Consider the following 23,489-nt stretch of genomic DNA (forward strand, 5'->3'; position numbering starts at 1 on the left):
TGGAATAGGAGTTGGATGGTTTGGGTGGGACATCACCTAGAAGTGGCTGGAATGTTGTGTTTTTTTGTTTTTTTTTTTAAAGGAAGGAATCCCCTGGTTGTCCAGTGGTTAGGACTAGGTGCTTTCACTGCAGTGGCCTGTGTTCAGTCCCTGGTTAGGGAAATAAGATCCCACAGGTCGCGTGGTGTGTCTAGAAAAAGAAAAGGAAGGAAACGAGAATATGTATTGATCCCACCTTCTATCTGCTAGGTGGTTTACATTTGGTAAATAATAATAACATGATGATGAATGTGACACCCTCATTTTTAGTTGAGACCCAAGACTAAAGATGAGCTCATGGAGATGATAAAAGCTAGTTCTTCCTTACTGCTCCCTTACTGTTGAATTTTTCTCCTGGAACTGATTTGGCCGGAGCAGAAAGATGATTCTGTTTGAAGAAACGGAGCAACCTGAAGGGACGTAGCTCTTCAGATGCCTCTCTGACAGCATGTTACACTGATGGCCACGGCATGGCCCATGGGGGATGATGGGGGAGGTCACATAGTTTCCCTCTACTCTAATAAATAACCTAGGGCAGTGCCTGTTTCACAACCTTTTCCCATCAAAGGGTAAAGTAAACATTTTTGATATTTTATAGGGATGATTTATATTTTCACTAATGTGGAAAAATCCTCTTATTTTTCCCCAATTGCTGGAAAAATAAATCTTTTAAGATATGAAGGTATTTTATGTTCTTTTTCCCTCAGTCTTCCCTGTGCTTAACAAAAACTGATAGATGAATTGTAAGCATGTACGTAGTGTTTATGAAAGTATTTTCCTCAAGAAATCTCTGGTAAATCTGGCTACTGTAAGAACTTAAAAGCTACGAAGTTGCAATGGAAGAATATCGTGATTGGTTTTCAGCCCACTTATACAAAATTTGTCATTTCTGTGTCTGAATATAAGGTTTATCATTAACATTTGATTCCTTATTTGATTATCACCAGACAACCTGGAGGGTGAACTAGGAGTTAGTATTTTTATTAGCATTTGTGGGATTAGTACTAAAGAGGGAATAACACCATAGAGAGAATTTTGGACTATTATGAGAATTGTTAGTTTTAGTTTTGTCTTTTAATCTTCATGGCTTAAGTTCCTCACATGTAAAATCTCCATTATACCTTTTTGGAAAATGTTCCTTTTTGTTTTGTGAGGAGACCCAGGCAGGGACGGGAGAGGCCCTTATCACTGTTGGCCAGATGCCCTGCTTTCCAAGGTTATGCTGACCGTCCAGGCGACCCTCTGTGTAGCCTGCGTTTCCTTAGGGCGTCCCCACACTGGGTCCCGTCAGAGAGTTCATGGTGGAGCTGCAGCAGTCTGCGCACTTGTTTCTGTCGCGAGGCAACCTGTTACCAGTGTGTGCACCTGTGTGTAGCTGTTTCATTATTGGTTTTGTGTGTATGTTCCACTTGTGGCAGTGAAGAAATCTGAAAGTAAGTTTACAAAGTATTAGACCCTGAGGATGGGGGTGTATAGTGAGAATGAAGACAAAGGGCCTTTAATAGGAAGGTGTCCTTTTCACTTAATAAAGCTGTTTTTGGAGTGTACGCTTTGAAAATAAATATGCCTAATGAAAAACATCGATTTCTTGTCCCCTAAAATAAACAAAACAATAAAAAGTTCTCTTGTCCCTGTTTCTTTCTCAGAAACAATTGTTTAAAAACTATTACAGATTGTAAAATTTGTTTGTATAGAAGAGATAGACTTGTTGCCTTTTCACACGGCCACATATCACAGGCAGAATTTCGATTACTGTTCTTTAGATGCATAAAATTTAAAGTAGTTGAATCCTTCATTGATTAATTTAGTTGCTTTTCATAGAGTTTTACTTAGAATGAAAAGATCAGGGATATTTTTCTGCAGATCTTTAGAGTTTTCAGCTGGGTTGCTGTAACCCATTTCTCTAGATTTCCAACTGGGTGAAAATGTTTTTCTTTGTAAATTGGCACTTCCCCAGCGTATTTTTCCGCAAGTATTCTTTGAGCACACCCTGTGTCTAGTGAATTTTGTAAGATCTTTATTCACAAGGCTGAAGACAGGCCAATCTTCTCTTTGTAAAAGTGAAAACAGAATGAGGCTTGCTTCAGACTCAGTTTGCTTCAAGTGGAAAGGCTAACTTTGTCTTTGCAGCAAGTTTGGTGTGCTAATTGTTCTCTCAAATGAAAATTCTCTTGATTTGCTCTTACTGTTAATAAGTAGGTCTCAGACCCAAGAGTTGAGAAGTGTGCATTCAAGATGGTGACATATAAATAGAGGCATTAATGTCTGCAGCAGTGTTAGATTGTTTATAATTCCATGGTTTTCCCTAAATAGTGTGATGACCTTCCCAGATGAGATAAATTTACTTAATTTCATCCATGAACAGTAAGATTGGCTGACAGACTTAATGGAACGATAAAAAAAAATAGTACTGCCCTTGGATGTTTCATAGTAGGCCAGCCTTCAAGGAGCTACAGTTTATAGTCCTTTAAGAGAGGCCTTCAGTAGTGATCAGAAGAGTTAACCAGAGTTGATCATCTGAGTAGAAACAAGTTATGTCAGTCATCTCGACAACAGAAGTGTCCTAAATGTCCCTGTGGCAGTTCCAGAAAAGGAGAACCAGAATTCTCTGAGCAAAGGATAATTAAATATAAAAAATCTCAAGTTAACTTTTAGTTATTTGGAGAATGGCCTTTCAGTATTGTGTATCATCAAGATAAACCTTATCCCCAAAGGGCAAGGAAATACTTCTCTGATAGAAGAACAAGTACTGAAGTAGAATTAGGAACTTGATTTCTGTCTTCAAGAAATAATTTACGTGACCGACTGCCCCCACCCTCCCATGTTTAAGTAGAAGAGGAAGTGTTAGAATTACACAGTGTTTGCTCAGGACTAGATACACGGAACTGGCACTAAATGCTAAAATGTAGGAGAAAGGAGGGAGATCACTCTGGGCTTATAATAAGTAAGGTGGTCAGAAGACCTGAGAAGAAATGAAGTTTTAGTTTGGATCAAGAATGGGCACTTAGGTTTCCAAGAGGAAATAGGATGTTTCAGGTTCAAGGATGAGGAGCCTTAAGATGGAGGAAGTTGTGTTGGGTAACAAGGAAGAGAGCTGTCTGCCAGAGATAAAAGGTTCAAGAAGCAGAAAATGAGGTTGGAAGAGAAAGCTGGGGTCGCATAGCTTTTGAATACCAAACTAGTACATTTTGATTTTATCCTAAGAACAGTGGAGAATCACTAACGTAGAATGAAAGGCATGATTAAAGTGCTCTCATAAAGGTGTCTTTGAGAGTGGATGTGGAGGTGTAGTATAGGGCAAGACTTAAAAGCCAGTAGCCTAGCTGTAAGTCTTCTGAACCAGGGTTATGAATATGGAATGAAAAGAAAGGTCCAGATGCAAGATTAATGAAACAGAGACTTTGGAGAGGAGCACAGATTTGTTATCTACAAATAAGATACCTAGGGAAAAAGAGATCAAATGACTGTGCTAAAGATTATTAGGACAAGAGTCAGGGTTCTGCTAGAGTTCTTACTCCAAATCTAACATACTTCACTGATTACACACTTTAGGAAACTTGATGAAGTGACTGGATTTTGACCCTTGAAAATTGGCTGAATATTGATGTAACTCACAGAGGCAAGAAGAGATTGTCAGTGTTTCGGGAGGGAAAGAAATGAAATTATTCGAAATGAAAGGTCTTTTGTTGGAGAAGAGTTTCCCTAAGAGGAGCATCTGTGTTTAGCTTTTATGTTTATCTCTTAAAGTTTTTTTTATTAAAATTTTAAAAATCAAGGCAGGTGGCGCAGTGGTAAAGAATATGTCTGCCAATGCAGGAGAGACAGAAACACAGCTTTGCTCCCTGGTCAGGAAGATCCCCTGAAGGAAGAAATGGCAACCCACTCTAATATTCTTGCCTGGAAAATTCCATGGGCAGAGGAGCCTGGTGGGCTACAGTCCATGCGTGCACTGGTATACATTATATAGTTTAAGGTGTAGAATATGATTCAATTTGTAGGTGTTGTGAAATGATCACCACAGTAAGTCTGGTTAACATCTATCTCCATAGTTACACAGTTTTGTTTCTTGTAATGAGAACTTTTAAGATTTACTGTCTTAGCAATTTTCAAATGTGTAATACAGTATTAATAACTATAGTTGCCAGTGCTGTACATTACACCCCCATAACTTATTTTATAACTAGAAACTTGTACCTTTTGATTCCTTTTATCCAGTTTACTTAAACCCCCACCACCTGCCTCTGGCAACCACCAGTCTGTTGTCTATGCAGCTCTTTTTTGTGTGTGGTTTGAAGTAAGACTTGAACCCCTTTACCACCACCACTCCCAGCCCCACCATGAATAACAAGTTGTCCCTAACCAGTATATTGAGTAAAACCATTCTTTTAGAAATCCTGCTGTGATTGTAAACTAAATTCATATAAATGTCTGTTAGCGTGTTGTCTTCTGTTTTCTGTGTCCAGTGTCAGTACCTGTATTAGTATCACACTGAATTACCAAAGGCTTACGTGACACAGTGTTATTCTGCATACTATCTATAATATACATTATTTGCCATAGGTTTAAATATATGATGGAATAACCACACAAATTACATGTATTTGTGAGGGCACTATCCATGTTTATCATCTTCTTCCATATGAATTTTACATCAGTTTATCAACTTCCTTTAAATCATGTTGCCAGGTGGATTGTGACTGTACGTTAATTTGGAGATATGACATCTTGGCAACATTAAGTCTCCTAAAGTTGTGATATTTTTCTCTATGAAGTACTTCATGTCTAGAGTTAAAATTTATACTTTGCTTTCTATAGGTCTTGCAAGTTTTCAGTTGTGTTTATTTCTATGTACTTTAGGGATTTTAATGCTGTTAGGCATGAGCTTATTTCTTGTTGGTTAGGTGGGCAAACTCCTTATATATGTTAGATTTTGTTTCTTTGTCTGGCTACCTTACAGAATTACTCCTTTTAGCAATTCTTTCAGTTCTTTCTATTTGATTTTACTAGGTGAGTAGTCACTTAGAAGCTCGATGATGACATTTTTGTTTTCTCTTTTCAAGTTATTTTGTGTTTCTTTTTCTTGTCCAGTTGCATAAACTAGACCCCTCCAGTACATGGTTGGGTAGTACTGGAGGTATAGGGACTTTTTTTTCTGCGTCCCGACTTTATTATTAGAGAATTTATGTTTTGTCATTGAGTGTATGTGATTTGTGCTATGGGTTTGTGATAATTCTCTTTTGTTAGGTTCTTTTAATTTCTAATGCAATAAGGATTTTTGTTACAACTATTAAATACTACCAATGCCTCTTTAGTATCTGTGGCAGTAGTTTTATATATATATAAATATATATTTTTCAATGCAGTAAGGATTTTTGTTACAACTATTAAATACTACCAATGCCTCTTTAGTATCTGTGGCAGTAGTTTTATATATATATAAATATATATTTTTCTTTTAGAGCTTTTAAATGATTTCCTGATGTTGACTGACCCTTGAATTCATTTAGCAAATGTTTATTGTGTGCCTAGTATTTGCCAGGGGCTCTTCAAAGCCCTGAGATAGAGCAGTGAACCAAAAAGACAAAAATCTATGCTGTCTCTTGAGTATATATTCCAGCTGGGAATGTTTGAGGCCAAATATTATCAGTTATTGACTATCTGGATGACCTGGATTATTATTTTAGCATATGTCAAATGGGATTCATTAAGTATTATGATTTGTTTGTTTGAAGAGGGGGCTTGCTTTCCCTCCACATTTGTAACTTGGAATGACATATAGTTTACTTTTTCACGCTGTCAGATCCTTTGACAAGGATGATCTGTTCACTCACTAATGTTTTTTGATAGAACTTGACTGTTAAATATCTTGAATTAGTTGGCTGTTATACTTACGGATAGGTCTTTGCTTATATTTTAAATTTCTTCTGTGGTTGTTCGTTTACGGAAGCTTTTTAATCTCTTTCAAGACCAAATTTTAGCTGTATATTTTCCCTGAAAATCACTCATTTTGCCTAAATTTTCAATTTGTTGGTATGAAATTCTGCCTAGTAATGTCTTAAAATCTTCCCATAGATTATTATTTGTATTGCTTTAACTCAGATCTATTTTTTTCTTCTTTTTGCATCCAGTTTTCTGGTTTATCAGTAAGCTCTTCTATTTCCTTTTGTTTTTACATTCACTTCTTTCTTTGGATTCTAAAAGAGCTTAAGTTTTAGGTCATTTATTTTCATTCTGCCTTATTTTCTTAAATTAGCATTTAAGTCTCTAACATTTTCTCTGAGTTAGTTCTTTGGCTAAATTCTGAGAGTTTGGTTTGTCACAGCTTTATTATTATTTTGTAAAATAGAGCAATTTTAGTTTCTCTTCAGTGTAATTATTTAGAAAGATGTGTTCAATTTTCCAGTCTTTTTTTTTTTTTAATGCAGCCCTTTAAATTTTTTTTTTCCTAGTTTTGTTGCATTGTGTTAAAGAATGTGGCCCGTGTGCTTTCTGATTTTTGAATTTGAGACCCATTACAGGGTCTGCCGTTAATCCTTTTATGGGTATTTGAAAAGTATATATTAGTTTGAGTTTAAATGTAAACTTCTGGATATAAATAAGTAGTCATGATTATTTTTACTAGATTCATACCTCTCCATCAAAGTTGTATTTACCTCAGGTTTTCATTGCGTTCGGCATCGCACTGTGGGTGAAGGAAGCTTTAGAGAGCTGTAGTATTTCTGACTGCTAACCCTGTGATTGGAGAAGGCAGTGGCAGCCCACTCCAGTGTTCCTGCCTGGAGAATCCCAGGGACCGGGGAGCCTGGTGGGCTGCCGTCTATGGGGTCGCACGGAGTCGGACACAACTGAAGCGACTTAGCAGCAGCAGCAGCCCTGTGATTGTTGCACCTTAGTTTCTTCTGTAATGTCAAACTTATTAAAGTAACACTTACCTAATGGGGTTTTTCTTGGGCTTTTTACATACATTATTTCTTCTATCTTATGTCTTATTTCAGTGCCTGGCACATAAATAATAGTACTGATATTTAGATTTTGAGTGTGTATCCATTGTCTAACACTATGGTGAGTTTTTCTGTGTAGCGAGTCCTTTTGTACATCGTGTTCTTTCTTTTAAATTGGGTTCTGTGACCAAGGGATATCATTTAGATGGATACTCCCCCTACCCCCCCTCTAGCCCCCCCCCCCCCGCCCCCCTGCTTTCTAAGAGTTGGTCTCTTTAGTCTGTTGTCATTGATAAACGAGTGTTCTGGTTTATCATCAAGTTTGACTGTTAATACTGTTATTTAGAAAAATGAATATAATAGGTTCTCAGTGATACTTTACCTACATTTTTAAATACTTGAGAAGACAAAAGATTTTTTCTGGCATTTACATGTTTTTTCTTTCCCCTGACATTTGTAATTTGAGTAATAGCTGGCATAAGATAGGATTGTTTTTAAACTGCCTTCTAAATAGGCTTCTTACAGACTGTAGGAACTACAGACTCTCTTTCCCTCCTATTTGTGTGGTTTTTCCAGATATGAGTCTGTTTAGGTGTTTCCCATCATTCACCCTATTGCTATTTTGAGCCAGATAGCTCTTTATTGTGAGGGGCTGCCCTGTCCATTGTAGGATGTTTAACAGCATCTCTGGTCTCTACCTACCAAAAGCCACTCTCCCCACCTGCTGTGATGACCAAATAACGGCATTGCCACATGTGTCCTGGGGGTACAAAATCACCCTTGGCGGAGAACCTCTGGGTTAGTCTTCCTTATGTCTCCTTGGAGAGGAAAGGGCACTAATGTCATTCCTGAATGTGAAGAATGCCCTTTATTTCACTTTATATAACATTCTCCAGTTGTGTCTACTTATCAATGAAAAAACTAAAATTGAGGTAAACTCTTGAGAAGGCATCTTAGAAACCATATAATACTTATAGCTTGACTGATTTCCTTCCCTTACCATTTACTCCTTTCCGTCATCCCACCCTCATATTTCTTTGTCACCAGCCCTAAGAAGAGAATATAACTTTATCTGTATTTGGGTAGTGTTTAAGGTTTTGCAGTGAAGATGGACACTGATGAGTCAGACTGTACCTTTAAAGGAGAAGTTCTCTAAGGACAGTCAGGAGGAATGTGTACCTAAGAATCAGAATCAGTTAGCTCCCCTCCCCCATTTCCAGTTGCCTTTGATTCAAACATGGATATATTATGCCAGTCAGACTTTCTCAGTTGAGGTAGGTTGTGAACCATCGCTTTGTTCTTTCAATCCCCCCCCACCCCCGTTTTTTCCCCTACTTTTCTCTTCCTCTTCACTATTTTATACCTTCCTCCCCCCCCAAAAAAAAAACAACAACAACAGGATATCCTTTTGTCCAGTTAGCCTCATTCCCCTCTACTTCAGAGTTAAGGGTAGTGAAAGTGAAGTCGCTCAGTCGTGTCCAACTCTTAGTGACCCCATGGACTACAGCCCACCAGGCCCTCCGTCCATGGGATTTTCCAGGCAAGAGTACTGGAGTGGGATGCCATTGCCTTCCTTCTCCGTTAACACCAGCTAGGCATATTATATTTACTTGGAGCTGGTATACTTGGTGACAACCTTAGTGCCCTCGGACACGGCGTGCTTGGCCAGCTCCCCAGGTAGCATCAAGCGCCCGGCGGTCTGGATCTCCCTGGATGTGATAGTCAAGTACTTGTTGTAATGCGCCAGGCTCGATGCCTCGCCAGTGATGCGCTCAAAAATGTCGTTGACGAAGGAGTTCATGATGCCCATGGCCTTGGATGAGATGCCGGTGTCCGGATGGACTTGCTTCAGCACCTTGTACACGTACACGGAGTAGCTCTCCTTGCGGCTGCGCTTGCGCTTCTTGCCGTCCTTCTTCTGGGCCTTGGTCACAGCTTTTTTAGAGCCCTTTTTAGGGGCAGGAGCAGACTTAGCCAGTTCAGGCATGTCTATAATGACAACACCCAACAACACAGAAAGATCTATTGGGGCTGATTTCAAAATGCTGCATCTGATTTAGAGGGGACAGATGATGCAGTAATATCTGGCCGTAAGATAAATATGGCATTTGAAGCAGTTGCTAAAGAGAGAGTTCTCTCTTTAAAGCCTTTGCCTGTTGAGTCATCTGACGTTTAAGTTCATGAAACATTCTGTTTTACTGGTCAGCCTTTTTTGTCCTCTGACCTTTGCTGACTTGGGCAGATAATTCCTGGGGCTGGGTTTCTCCCCACCTTATCGTTCCTTTTGGATCCAATTTTCTTAGCTTCTCTCCTTAGCACTGATAATTTTCTTTTTTCTTGTATTAGTATTAAGAGGAGTGAGTGGATTGCAAGCTTTCTGGGTTGCTAACCTACTACTGAATAAACAACCTGGTCTCTTGATGTTTCATGAGGTCTTCAACTCCTGTGTTTCCAGATAGCCATTTCATGTAGTCTTGTCCTTCTCTATTACGAATGTTCTTTTCCTGTCAAGTGAGACTCGTGTATATGAAAACTTTTTGTAAATAGCCAGTGGAGTTCAGTTCATATCCTGTGCTGCTTTGTTTCATTTCCAGCCCACATTTTGGGAATGTGTTTCTGTGTCTTCATTTATCTATTTGCTTGTTAATCCCAGAACATTTATTTGCATAGGCTCATGATAAAAGAGAAAGTTAATAATAAGGGAACACTGTTTTATGTAGAGTAAAATGACTTTGCAAACTAAAGCTGTCCCTGTGCCTATCTTTGTAGAAAAGAAATTTAAAGAGGAACTTTCCATGTCTGATAGCTTTACATTTATTCATGTTTCCTATACATTTCAAGCTCCATCGCTCTCCAGTCTCAACTAAAATGGGCTGGCGAGTTGTGTGCCTGCATGTGTCTCTTTGTTTGAACTTTCTCATTAAATTTACTTCACTTACTTGACAAGGAAAGTGAGTAATGCTTAGGATAAAATTGCAGTATGACCAAGTAGTAAGCCAGGAAGACTTCCTAGTTAGGAGTCCGACTTTCTTTCCCAAAGCTCTTGTAGATTTAAAAGCTTGCTTTAAGTTTCTGTTGTTCTGTGTCAGGTGGGCTCATGGCCTGGTGCTTCTGTGTCAGCAAATATCTCTATAACAGTCCAGAGTCCAGACAGATGGGTAGGTGGCATGAGTTCCTTAGAGGTTCTAAGTATCCTAACATTTAAAAATGATTTATCACAGGGGACTTTAGCATCTCTGGATTTAGTTTGTTTTTAAACAAATATTTAGCATTTTGCTGCTTTGGTCTCTTACCCTGCCAATCACTTTTTTAAAGGGGGCTACTTGGGTGAGAATGTAAAAACCAATAACCGATGATACTCTAGATTGGTAACATGAATTGGCTCATTACATGATGTTTGTTTGCTGGACTTACAAAAAAAAAAGACCCACCACCTGTGTCATTCTGACACCTGCTCTTTTCAAATCCTTTTTGGCATGATCTAAATAAATTTCTGAAATCCCCCCTCTTTCTCCTTTTGTGTGTGTTGTCAGTATTAGTTTCACTAAACCCTCTGTCATTCTGTATAATAGTTGAGGCTGAGGACTTTAATTGGTGACATACATTGCTTCCAGGAAGTTTTTAGCAATAGAACTACCAAAGACTTCATAGTCGTAATGTAGCCCGATTGGTCTTTGAAGAGTATTTTGTTGTTCTCTTGGTGTGTTTAGATTTTGTAATCTGCTACTGCTGCTAAGTCACTTGAGTCGTGTCCGACTCTGTGCGACCCCATAGACAGCAGCCCACCAGGCTTCCCCGTCCCTGGGATTCTCCAGGCAAGAACACTGGAGTGGGTTGCCATTTCCTTCTCCAGTGCGTGAAAGTGAAGTCGCTCAGTCGTGTCCGACTCTGTGTGACCCCATGGACTGCAGCCTACCAGGCTCCTCTGTCCATTTGTAATCTAGTAAATTATTAACAACTGAACTTTTGTATGAAATGGGAGTGTTTTAAATGAAAAATGATTGTGATCTGGGAGTAAGTTCTAAAATACCAGTATCAAATGAGTATTTAAGTAGAGGTAGACATAAAATCTTTAAAATGTTTGTCGTATAGAATTACTTAGGCACTTGTATATTGGTCTGTTTGCCAAAAGATGCTAATTCTTTATTCTTAGCTTTAAAATTTTATTTCTTTCCATGTATAAGTGATTATTAAGAAGTCTGATCTATTTAACATATTTTCCTTCCAAGGTGGGCATGATTCTCGACTTTTGCTATATACTATAATCACCTGGGTAACTAAAAAAAAAAAAATCCTGATGTTAAGGTTGTACTCCAGACCAAGTAAAACAATCTCTAGGATGAAATTTAGGCATCTGTATTTTCAAAATTCTCCAGGAGATTCTGTGGTGTAACCAAAGTTGTGAGTCTCTGCTTCTAGGATGTTTTTGTGATTTAGGGACCCTTTAAAAAACAAAACAAAACAAACTATAGACATTCTTTCCAGAAAAATGGGTATAATGACTTCTGGAAGCCTCAAATTAAGAAACCCTGTCCTAGAAGTAGCCTTTACTTGCTAGATTTAATTGGAGCCAGTTGAATGTAAGAAGTTAGGTAATTTGTAATGATGAAGGAATATATATCATCACTCATAAACATGTCATTCATTTAACAAATAACAAATGTATATCAGGTACTCAGTATTTTCCAGGCTCTCTTGTAGTTGCTTGGGATATAGCTGCCAATATAAAATTTCTGTTTCCAAGAGATTTTATCCTAATGTGGAAGGAAGGTGATGAGTAAATGATCCAAGGTCACTTAACTGTTGCTAAAATGAGAAATAACAGCAGTATAGGGAGATTGAAAGTGATAGTTGGCTGAGGGAGGTGGCTATTTTAAATAGAGTGGTGGGGAAGGCATCTCTGAGATCTAAATGAAGTGAGAGGGGTAGTCCTATGACGATCTTGAAGAATAGTGTTCCCAGTGAACAAGTACAAAGGCCCCCAAGGTGGGACTGAGCTAGGCTTGGTGAATTTTAAGTAGGAAAGCCAGGTGGCAGGAGTACGTATGGTTATCCAGGTGTAGGATGAGTGTCAGGAGATAAAATCAGAGGCCCTGTAGGCTCTTGGAAGAAGCTTGACATTGTAATTTCAATTTGACATGAACTTAACTTGATTATAACACTATTGTTCGGAGAATGCAATGGCACCCCACTCCAGTACTCTTGCCTGGAAAATCCCATGGATGGAAGAGCCTGGTGGGCTGCAATCCATGGGGTCACTAAGAGTCGGACACGACTTAGCGACTTCATTTTCACTTCTTACTTTCATGCATTGAAGAAGGAAATGGCAACCCAGTCCAGTGTTCTTGCCTGGAGAATCCCAGGGACGGGGGAGCCTGGTGGGCTGCAGTCCATGGGGTCGCACAGAGTCAGACACTACTGAAGCGACTTAGCAGCAGCAACACTATTGTTAATGTTTAACTTCATGCCTAAAATAATTTTGAAATAATCTTCAGCTTTCAGTTATTTTGAATTTAGTGGAAGGTTAGCACTCAATGTGTTGTGCTACTTATTTGGAAAAGAATCTGAACCAGGCTGAATTTTTTTGATAAGGGACCACCCATGTCTTCTTTATATTCATATTGCTCAGCACAGATTATGTTCAACAGTTTTTGCCGACAGACTACAAGGGACCTTGCAGTTAACTTAGACAAGTGCTTGTAAATTTACATCAAAGTTCTAATGCATATTAATTTACTGGGTGCCTGCTATGTGCTCATAGTCATTCCCAGACTCCGTAGGTACATGTGGAATCCCTTTGAGATATTTCAGGTTTGGTTCCAGACCACTACAATAAAGTGAATATCACAATAAAGTGAGTCACATGAATTTTTTGTTTTCCTATTGTACATAAAAGTGTATGCTATTGTAGTCTATTAAATGTGCAATAGCATTATGCCTAAAAAATGTACATACTTTAATTGAAAAATACTTTATTGTTAAAAAAATGTTAACCATAATCTAAGCCTTCAGGGAGTTGTAATCTTTTTTGCAATAGTAGCATCAAAGATCACTGATTACAGATCACCATTAAAAATGCAGAAGTAATGAAAAGTTTGAAGGATTGTGGGAATTACCAAAATGTGACAGAGAAACACAAGTGAATAAATGATACTGGTAAATGTCAACTTTGGAGAAGGAAATGGCAACCCACTCCAGAATTCTTGCCTAGAGAATCCTGTGGACAGAGGAGCCTGGTGGGCTGCTGTCCGTAGGGTTGCATAGAGTCAGACACTACTGAAGCATGCGTTGGAGAAGGAAATGGCAACCCCACTCCAGTGTTCTTGCCTGGAGAATCCCAGGGACGGAAGAGCCTGGTGGGCTGCCGTCTATGGGATCACACAGAGTCCGACACGACTGAAGCGACTTATCAGTAGCAGCAGGGTTGCCACAGGACCTTCAATTTGTAAAAACACAAAATCTGTGAAAGTCAATTAAATGAGGTATGCCTGTGTGTTACAAAGGAAGAAACAGACTCAACGACAGTGGCAGAACCAGAATTTGAATCCGGGCCTTTTTGACTCTGCACTTTATCATGCTGCCTTCTGAGTAATGAGATAGAGGGTGATTTTTGAAGGCATCATCTGTTGAGCCAGTGTCATGAGTTTTTGTTTATTAATACAGAACAAGAGGGCCTTAGGCGTATTACCTTAAAAACACTGTGTTATGTGAAAGATTTTAATTGTAGAGATATTTTCTTGAAATAGTAATAATTTCTTATATTTGTTGAGTGTAAAGTATTCAGTACTATGGGAGGTGCAGACATGAGTCATAAATAATAGATCCACAGGCTTAGCAGAGCTAAGGTATTACATAAATCATGTTGTATAAGATACAAAGCAATCACTGTCAGAAAAGGTATAAAGTGCCATGGAAGTTCTGCTGAGGAAGAGTTTCTTGGTACATGGAAGAGGACATTTGGGAGGATAGATAGGATTTAGATCTAGATTGGGGTGGGGAGAACAAAGGAGGGTGTTAGGGGTTCTAGAGGGAGAGAGCAAAAGGAGGAAGATTCTGCGTACAGGATTAGCAAAAGCTTGGAATTGGGGGCATGTAAGGAGCCACATCAGGGAAGGTGGAAATCAATTTGTTTGTAGTATAGGGTGAAGTGAAGTGAAGTCGTTCAGTCGTGTCCAACTCTTGGCGATCCCATGGACTGGAGTCTACCAGGCTTCTCTGTCCGTGGGATTCTCCAGGCAAGAATACTGGAGTGGGTTGCCATTTCCTTCTCCAGGGGATCTTCCTGACCCAGGGATCGAACCCAGGTCTCCTGCATTGCAGGCAGACACTTTACCCTCTGAACCACCAGGGAAGCCAGTTGTAGTATAGGGTGGGGGAAAGGAAATACAACTATAGGTAAGGAAGATTACACCTATTCAGAAGCATTTGTGTATTAGGCCAAGGAGTATTTGTGAGAAAAGGGACATCTTGATCAATCACATGGTCTGTGGTAGAAGTTGATGTTAGTTGGTTGGATTAATATGGGTCAGCAAATTAGCTTGTAGTGGCTTGAGGTTAGTTTTTATAAATAAAGTTTTATTGGAACACAGTCATGCTTCTTCATTTGTATACCATCTATGGCTACTTTGGTTACACAGTGGCAGAATTGAGTAATTGAAACAGAGACTTTATATTCTGCAAAGTCTGACGTTTTTACTATCTGGCCCTATACAGAAGTCTGCCAGCTCCTGGATTATAGAGGTGGAGGCAGAAATCCTATTCAGCATTGTTGTTATAGCTAGGATCTAACTCTGTGCCTTCATGACAAATGAAATGAGGGCCACGTTGCAGTAGGCCTAGTAGAAGGAGGAGAGAGAAGAATTTATTGAATATGGCAATTGCTTAGATTTAAGAGTCTAGGAAGAGGAAGGAATCAACATTTTTTAAAAGTGACTTGAGAGTGATATTTCGGGATAGAATAGGCTTTTAATTGTAAGTTATGTTTTGTTCTTTAAAAAGACCTTATGTTAAATATGCTTTAGAGATGTAATATTGGGAAGTGCGAATTTTTCCCACATGTGGTAAATATTTCCTCCCTGTTTATGATTAGGAGTGGGTTTTTCTCAAGGTCTGACAAGGTGGTGGTCATACTTGTGACCATAAAACAAATTGTATCTAACGTTTAAATTCTAATCCTTAAAATGTGACAAAACTCTCCAGCTATCCTTAGACCTTCAGGGAAAGGATGTTTATTTACTGTGCTCCCCTCTCCCCCTAATTCTCTGGAGGTCACGTGAGTGCCTCTCATTTTTGAAATGCTGCTTTCTTTGGGGAGTTGTAAGGAAAGGAGTGTAATGGCATAGCCATGTATAGAACTTGTTACACTATTTGCTCATCTCAAAAGTGTTAAATATTTATAAATACATGACGTTTTTCAGTTACTGCTATTTATCACTTACTGTGTATCAAAACCATGTGCTAAGTACTTTCTATAAGCCATCTTTAATGCTTTAGAACTTTCTTCTGAGGTGGGATGATGTGTCCCTATCATTCCTATTGTGGCAGTGAGAAAACCAGGCTCCAGGAAGACAGTTAAGTTATACATCTACTAAGGGCAAGGCTGTTGTTACCCTAAACTTGCCCTCAGCTTGTACTCTGGTAGTTCTTAAATTTTATGTTCATTAGAGTCGCCCCAGCACTTCAAAGAACAGCAACAGCAAAGAACGTGTTCCTGGGCCTCTGTCAGGGATTTGCCCCATAGGTGGTTCTAACATTTGTGATCCTTTCATCAGACTTGGAGAAAACGCTGCCATATGTCCAGACTTCTGTTACTGGATATTGCTTCATGTGGGAAACAACTGCTTTAACCCCTTTTCCCATACAGACTCAGGATTTTGCTTTTTGTAAACATTTTGAAATATTTGTTAATTTAGTCAAGCAGGAGATAATATGATTATGTAGTATCTTACCAGCTGAGGATTTTCCCCTCCTCTCTTTAAAACAAATTTAGAATTTTTAAGTATGTATGAAATATATTGTTTTCTTCTCTGTTGCATTTTGAGCATATTTAATTTTCAGTTGGATCATGTTTTTGCATCCAAATATTGTGGCTTTTCCAGGTCATCCTAATTTGAAGCAGTACATTACTTAGTTGATCGGATCTTTCATGTTTTTAAAAGAAGAAACGTTATCTAGATGTAAAAATCTTAGGCCTGTCAAATTTCTGTGATATTTTTCAACTTTGCACTTTAGATTCAATATAGAGGAAAGAACGCTGCATTGTCAAGACTGTACAACTTGACCAGTTATTTGACCTTGGTTATGCCATATACCCTTTCTTAATCAGTCCCTATCTGTACAATAGAGACCATACATAGATTGATGGCATGCCTTGTTTTTTGTTGTTTTGATCAAAAGAGTATGTGAAAGTTCCTGTGAAAACTGAAAGCCTATTCAAATATGAGGTAGTGGTATTTTCAGAAGCTTGTGGATGAATGAAGCATTTATTTTAGTGCTATTCACAACTTAGTCTCATAATAGCGAGTGCTTACTGAGGGGTTCTGTGGAGGTACACTAATTATCTCTTTAGGAGATGCTTTTAGCTGGCTAAAATGAAGAACAAAAGACTTTGAGAAGATAATAAGGATGGAGCACCTCCATGCTCATCATTTCACTTACAGCTTATTATGTTATTTTAGACACACTCTAGGTAAGTTTTGTAGTTTGATTTTATAGTTCATAACTGAAAGGGTTTTTTAAGCTGTACTAACCTGACAATTTGTGCTCTTCCGTTTAAAAAAAAAATCTTGTGGAGCTATTTATTGCATGGAAATTGAGACCTAAATAGTTGCTTCTCCCTGAGAACTAAGGCTGAGTTTGAGCATAGCACAGTTGTGTTCGTCATAAAGTTAACTCTCCTGGGTAGCTACAATATTTTTTAAATTCCTGATGACAGAGGTTTGGGGAATTTAGAACTATATCCAGATATTACATTATCAAATGGTTAAGTAGAAATAGAAAATGTGTTGCATAAATCAGTAGATTTGTTTTCCTAAGAATCTTATGAAATAGGAAAAGCCAGGGGGTGGTGTCTGTATTTGAAATAATGAGATGGGGCGATACAGGGTGAGTTGGAACATAACAGCTACGTCATTGTGGACTCTTGAGTTCACCAGTGCTCTTGAGTCGTGTTACGAAAGACCTTTATTTTCATGCAGAATCGCTGCTTGGGCCTTCTCTTTGTATAGAGTGGGTTTAAAGCAGACTTTGAGAAGTAGGTCTTTGGATGAGATGATGTCCTAAAAGATCTATTTTTAGCCAAATAGTTTTTACCACTGAATAGAATTTGACCTTAGAATTGGAAACCCAATTCAGAGCGTGCAGCTTCTGTTGAACTTTAGTAGTTATCTTGATACGTCATTTACTTCCATCCAAATAATTTTCAGTAATCTAGGGAGTTAGAAGAAGTACCATTCATCTTGTGTGGGAAAAGACAAATCAGTAATAAATTTGGCTTAGGGGGCTTGATATTCTCTTTTCACATAGAAAGTTAGGTGCACTAAAAGGGTCTTAATTTCTTTCTTGGAATTTTTTGCTGTGTAGTATTCCCCTGGCCATATTTTAAGGGAGCTTTTTCTAGATGGTGTTCCTCATAAACAAATTGTCATATATGGGTTATTTACTTGGCAACCTATACCTGTAATCATGGCTGTTTATAAAGGTTCACCAGAACTTGTCTGTATGTGCTTTTTATTTTCATAAATAGATTGCTGAGTCTGAGTATGTATTTTTGTAGTGAGCTCATTTAGATAGCCATAGAAATTGTCAGAGTTGGTTCAACTTGTCTTTGATTTAAATTTGAATATGTAGTTAGTAGTCTTCTGGTATTTCAGAAGTTTGTTGTAGACCTCATGCTGAGGTGGAAATCTGGAATTTCTTGTTCTGTTCTAGATTGGCGTTTGCCCATTTATTCATTCAACAAACATTTCTTGATTGTCCCTAGAGTTTTGGCACACCATGGAAAATCTAGAATTGTACAATCTACACCTGCTATTGTGAGTAAAAGGGATTTTGAAAGGACTTGGAAAGTAAACTTTTTCTCCAAAATGAATGTTCTGTAATTTTAATATTACCCCCGCCCCCCATGACAAAGGAATAAAAATTCTTTATAAAAAGCAAAGAACCACAGAAAGGTAAAACAGAAGTGTTTACAAAACTAGGTTACCTGGTCCGTGTGATGCCCCTGTAGAAAATACTGCCTTCATCGGGGTAGTGTAGAGCGCATGTGATTTGGAATCAGATAGACTTCAAGTTTCAACTTGATGATTTTACTACCTCTGGTGCTGAGCAGAACATTGAATCACTGTGGACCTTCAAGTATGCACATTTCTTCTGGAAAGACAATAACCTCAGAGAATTTCTTTGAGAATTTTAATGTGTGAGCACATAATATGGTATTTGGCTATTAAATGAATATTCTCACCCTACTCTTTCATTTTCCCTCCCATTTCATCTGAAGGCCCCATATTTTTAGTTTGTCTCGTGGTATTTAAGGACTTTTTGATTTGGGTATATTACAGCTATATGCATATATTTGGTTTTGCAGTTACGTACAGAGTTGGATTTTTATCAGTGTGTGGTTTTTGGATATCCACTTGATTGAATAAGGAAGATGTAAAATAATTCCTTTTACTACATTCTTGCTTTACTATTCTGTTGATGGACTTATCTGGTGTTTGCTATGCATAAAAGCTCTTTTTGTATTAATATTATTAGGTTCTCAGAATCTTATGAGTTTGAACAATTCAAAAGACACAGGTATTAATGTATCTTGTTAATTTGCTTTCCAAAGAGATTTTTTCAGTTGTATTCATTTATACCGGCAGTATATCAAGTTGTTTAACCATATTCCAATTAGCAGGGAGAAGGATCATTTAATGTTTGCTAAACTTATGAGTGAAAAATAACAACTTAAATTTGCATTTAAAAGTTTTTAGTGAGGTTGGATATTCTCATGTTTTAATCTTTGCAAAAAGTCATATCCATTTTTGTGACTCTTCGTAGCGAAGCTATTAACCTTTGTTGATTATACTGGAAGTCAAACCTGGATAAGCTATAATTTCTATATAGTTAAATTTTTTGTCTATTGATCTTTTGAGCTTTCTTCCTCAACCTAAAATAATAGATATCCTTTATCCCTCCAATATTAATAGGAGAATTTTTACTGTTTTCTTCTAGATTTTTCTAGTGGTTTTATTTTTTAGAAACTAGCCATCAAAACATTTTTTGTTCCATGCTATGAGGATCTACCTAAGTCCTCCCTGCCACGTTTCCCAAAGAGAGAACTAATGACTCAAAACTACTTATTCTTATATTACTTTTCTTTGTAACTATTGAAGTTGCATTAAATCCACATGTTAATTTGAAAAAATATCTTTCCATCCAAAATATGGGTTGTTTCTTTATATTCATTTAGCCTTATAAAAGTTTTTTTGAGCATTTTGTACTTTTTAAAAATGCTTTTCTCAGTAGGATCTCATTATTTTTATTGCTGGCAAATAGAAAACACTAAATATGAAAAAAAAATTTCCATCTTTTTATCTGGTTTCTTACCTGCTTTAAAAGTCTAGAAATAAATGCAAGTAATATTAGGAAATGATTCATTTTTGATAAACACTTTATAATTGTATATGTGCCTGCCTCCTCCTGTCTTTCTCTCCAGTAGGTTGAAAGAATAATGGCAGGATAAATAATATTTTAAAGTAAAGCTGTCATGGTGGTTTAAATTCTTCTGAATGCTGCAAAAGAGATAATAGTAACTGCACATCTTTAAAATGTTGAATAAGATAATAGAAGTAAAAATCACTGCCTACCATGTAGTAGGCCCTAATGTTGCATTTCTCTTACAATAAGATTTTTATGAATGATTCCTTTTGGTAAAGTTTATGCATACATATTAAGATACTGCCACTGTTTTCTTGGGGTGATAGTTCTGTGGCATGAAAATGAAATCTAGGCAATCCATGTGCTGTAATGCAAATTGTTTTGTTTTTCTTTACAAAAGTAATGATCTTAGAATCATGGAATTTTGCTGTGAGTTTTAATTCTTTAGATGGTTCTTGGGCTGCCTTCTTAATTTCATAAATAGAGAAACTGAGTTCTAGACAAATTTACTCTGGTCTCACAGCTTGTTTGTGACAGACTAGGAATCTTACTCATATGTCCCTTTATAGTAAGTCTCTGAAAAAGGATATCTATACTTGGTTTGAATGAAGACATCATCACTTTCTTGGACAACAGGGAATGCTTTTACACATCATTGGAAGAAAAAATTTCTTCTGCATCATCTATGTTGATGTTAATTTTGTTCCTTCTCCTTCCCTCATATAGTGTCTTCTCATGATAGCTCCTGGAGCATTTGAAAGGCACTGTTTACCTGTGGACGGATCGGCTTATGATATTTTTTTTAAAAAATACTTTTTAACCTGGATAATTTCATTTAATGAATGTCATGAGCTTTTCTGTCTAAATATACCTTTCTTTTAACCGTTTTTTGATCAGATGGACTATCCTTGTTACTTCTCTCTGTGTCTGTTTGAATCTCTTTGTGAGACAACTTGCTTGTGGCTTGATTAGTATTGCAGTGTCTGGTGGTCCTATCACTAAGCCATGTTCTGATAACAATACTTTTATTAGCAGATTCAGCTACTTCAACAATCTTAATCTAGCCTGCTGTCAACTTTAAACATTTGTTTTTCTCACACATGGTCTTCCCCATTTTGTCTTTGTACAGATGGCTTTTGATCCCAACTGAAGAAACATAGATTATCTATGAAGTCTAAAATGGAGACTCTGCTTTAGTATGATGTGTTTGTAATTGTTTACTTTTTCTTTAACTGGTTATTATCATCGTCTTTCTAGGAGAGAGTGAAGTTGTGATGACCTGCTTGGTGGTCTGAAGAGTTTGCATTCACTTCAGATTTTAATTAAGTTGGGAGGTCATAGTCCATAAAGGGGTCTGGGAAGGTTGGAAGGCGATGTTTGACTGTTAGAGCTTAACGTTTTTTTGATACTTCATGTAGTTTTTTTTTTTTTTTTAACAGACTTAAATTTTTTGGCCACCCAGTTTGTGGGTGAGTGCAGGGAGTCCTAACCACTGGACCACCAGGGAATTCCCATTGTAGTTTAAAAAACAACAGGGAGTCCCTGGTAGTTCAGTGGTTAAGACTCCGTGCTTTTCATTGCAGGAGGCATGGGTTCAGTCCCTGGTCAGGTAACTAAGAACTGGCATACCTTGCAGCACAGCTGGGGGGGCGGGGGGAGAAAAAACAACAGCAAAAGCCCTAATAGTAAAGAGCCACGGTTGTGGTTGTATTCCATTATTTGAGACTCTAAAGCTGAAAATTTTTTTCTCATTTTGCACCCAGTATTTCCACATTAGCTCAATGGGATGTTTTGAACTTAGTGCAACAAAAACCTTTTATGAACTCTGGATATTGCATGGACATACTCTTTACCTGAGGCCCTTATATATCCCCTCCTTCCTCCCTCCGGTGAGCTCAGTTTAGATGTGAAAACAGCTTTGAGGTAAGAGGAGGGCACTTCAGCTGCTTTCTTGTCTCTAAATCTAGGCTTCTGTGAAGTGAGTCCAGTAGTGGCAAAGCTTCAGTTTGGACCCTGTTCCACAGGACAATGTCTGAATTCAAATGTGGCTGTCTCCTACTTTAAGACCTGTTGGTCTTGAGAGGTAGATTTGTAATTTGAAGGTTGAACTGGCTTAGATTCCCATCGTGACGGAGGATAGGTTTTAATCAAGGGCATGCTTAACCAGCTACCGGGAATCGGAATGTGACCAGAAACTGCACCATGTCTCTTTCATACCTCATGCCTAATAACCTACCTGCTTGACTTAGCTTAGTTTAACAGTAAATGAAAATGTTCTTATGGTGTGGAACTGTATTTTCTCTTTCCTAATCCAAATATGTGTTGTTAGGGACCTGTGGCATTGCTCCTTGGCATGGCACGGTAATGTTAATTGCTGGTTTGCAGAGCTGGCCATCATTGAATTGAGGGAGGGCAGCGCAGAGCTTGCTTCAAACACCTGGATTGTAGCAATTGTGAAGGGTTGAAAAAGCGTGGGAAAGAGAGTTTAGGGTGCTTTCTTTAAGCAATAGAGACATTGCACTCAGGGTTCTGACATAATGGAATTGATGTTTTAAGATGAAGACTTACAGATGTATATGCACTTATTAGAGAAAAGAGAGGCTGAAGACAGTTAAAAAACCATTTGGCAAATACAGCTTGCTTTCAGTATGGCCGAGGGGCTGGGGATGGTTCCTGGAGCATGAGTCTCCTCACCTTGCAGATAGCAAGATTCATAGATACTCAAGGCCGTTACATAAAGTGGGGTAGTACAGTCAGCCTTTTGTATTCCAAGTTGGTTGATTCCCAGGATGTGGAACCCCGGAATACGAAGGGCCAACTGTATTCAGTTCATTGTGGTAACACTCAAAATAATAAGCTACTTTATCCCAAACTAAAATTGCCAATGTCCCTTGATGTTAGGCCCCTCTGCATTCCTCTTTGATTTTCTTTGAAATACTTCGCTAGTGAGAACTGTTTGTATCAATTGTTACTATGTATAAGACCTTTTTATAGGATGGATACTAATGAGAACTATTTCTTTCAAAGTTACAATCAAAGTTAGAAATTCTCAAAGACTAAGTTAAGTTTCTTTTCAACCATGTACTGAGCTGCATGATTTAATTCTAAACAAAAAATTTTAATAACAAAGAAAACACAGGCAAAATCTTTATATTTCATCCTTTTACTCTCCACCCCAAATATTCACTAAAGTGCCATAATACAATACAGATATTTTCAATTTAATCCAGACCTTTAAATTTGCCTTTAAACTTGTAAGACTAAACAAGACCAAAAAAAAAAAAAAAACCAAAAACAAAAAAAAAACCTTCGAACAGTGACTCCCAAAATGTGATCCACAGATGAGCAGAATGAGCAAGACTCAGGAATTTAAGTTCCTGGGGAAATCCTTCATTTAATTTAGAAATACAAATTCTCAGACCACACCTCCTTAATTAGCCCTATGGGGTTGAGGCCTTAACAGTCTGTACTTCCACAAGTAAGCCCTCCAGGTAATTCTGATACCGAGACCAAGGTTTGAGAGCCATTGATTTAAAGCAAAGAAAGAATGTTATTTCTTTCCTCTGAATTATTTAGGAATATGAAATTCAGAAGGAAAGGAGTCAGATAGGGTATATAGTTAATGGATGATTATGACTTTGTAGGTTACTTTCATTGCTAGTGTGAAGACTGTTGTTCTTTATTTCTCTTAAACTACAAAAATAATTTTAGACTGTCAGAACAATTTACTGTTACAGTTAATGAAGGAAGATTAAGTTTGAGATGATTTCTGTCACCTGAATGGACCTTACTTAATGGAATCTCTGGCAAAATCATTTGTTAAATATTTTCATTCCTAATCCAGTTCAGAATATTGACTAGAGGAAA

At 37.8% G+C, this 23,489-nt stretch overlaps 2 protein-coding genes across 6 annotated transcripts in view; one reads left to right on the plus strand and one right to left on the minus strand.

Annotated features, from left to right (window-relative positions):
* The window catches only part of KANSL1 (KAT8 regulatory NSL complex subunit 1), a 172,411-nt gene that overhangs the window by 57,279 nt on the left and 91,643 nt on the right, over positions 1 to 23,489 (plus strand). The window lies entirely within an intron of this gene.
* Positions 8,587 to 8,967, minus strand: LOC129648871 (histone H2B type 1-L-like). The gene has a single exon (XM_055575624.1). It carries the CDS (start codon positions 8,965 to 8,967, stop codon positions 8,587 to 8,589), a length of 381 nt encoding a protein of 126 aa, XP_055431599.1.

This window comes from Bubalus kerabau, chromosome 4 (genome assembly GCF_029407905.1).
Source record: "Bubalus kerabau isolate K-KA32 ecotype Philippines breed swamp buffalo chromosome 4, PCC_UOA_SB_1v2, whole genome shotgun sequence".
Lineage (NCBI taxonomy): Eukaryota > Metazoa > Chordata > Mammalia > Artiodactyla > Bovidae > Bubalus > Bubalus kerabau.

Excerpts from the sequence above, each read along its gene's own strand:
- LOC129648871 (XM_055575624.1), bottom strand. The coding sequence starts at position 8,967 with ATGCCTGAACTGGCTAAGTCTGCTCCTGCCCCTAAAAAGGGCTCTAAA.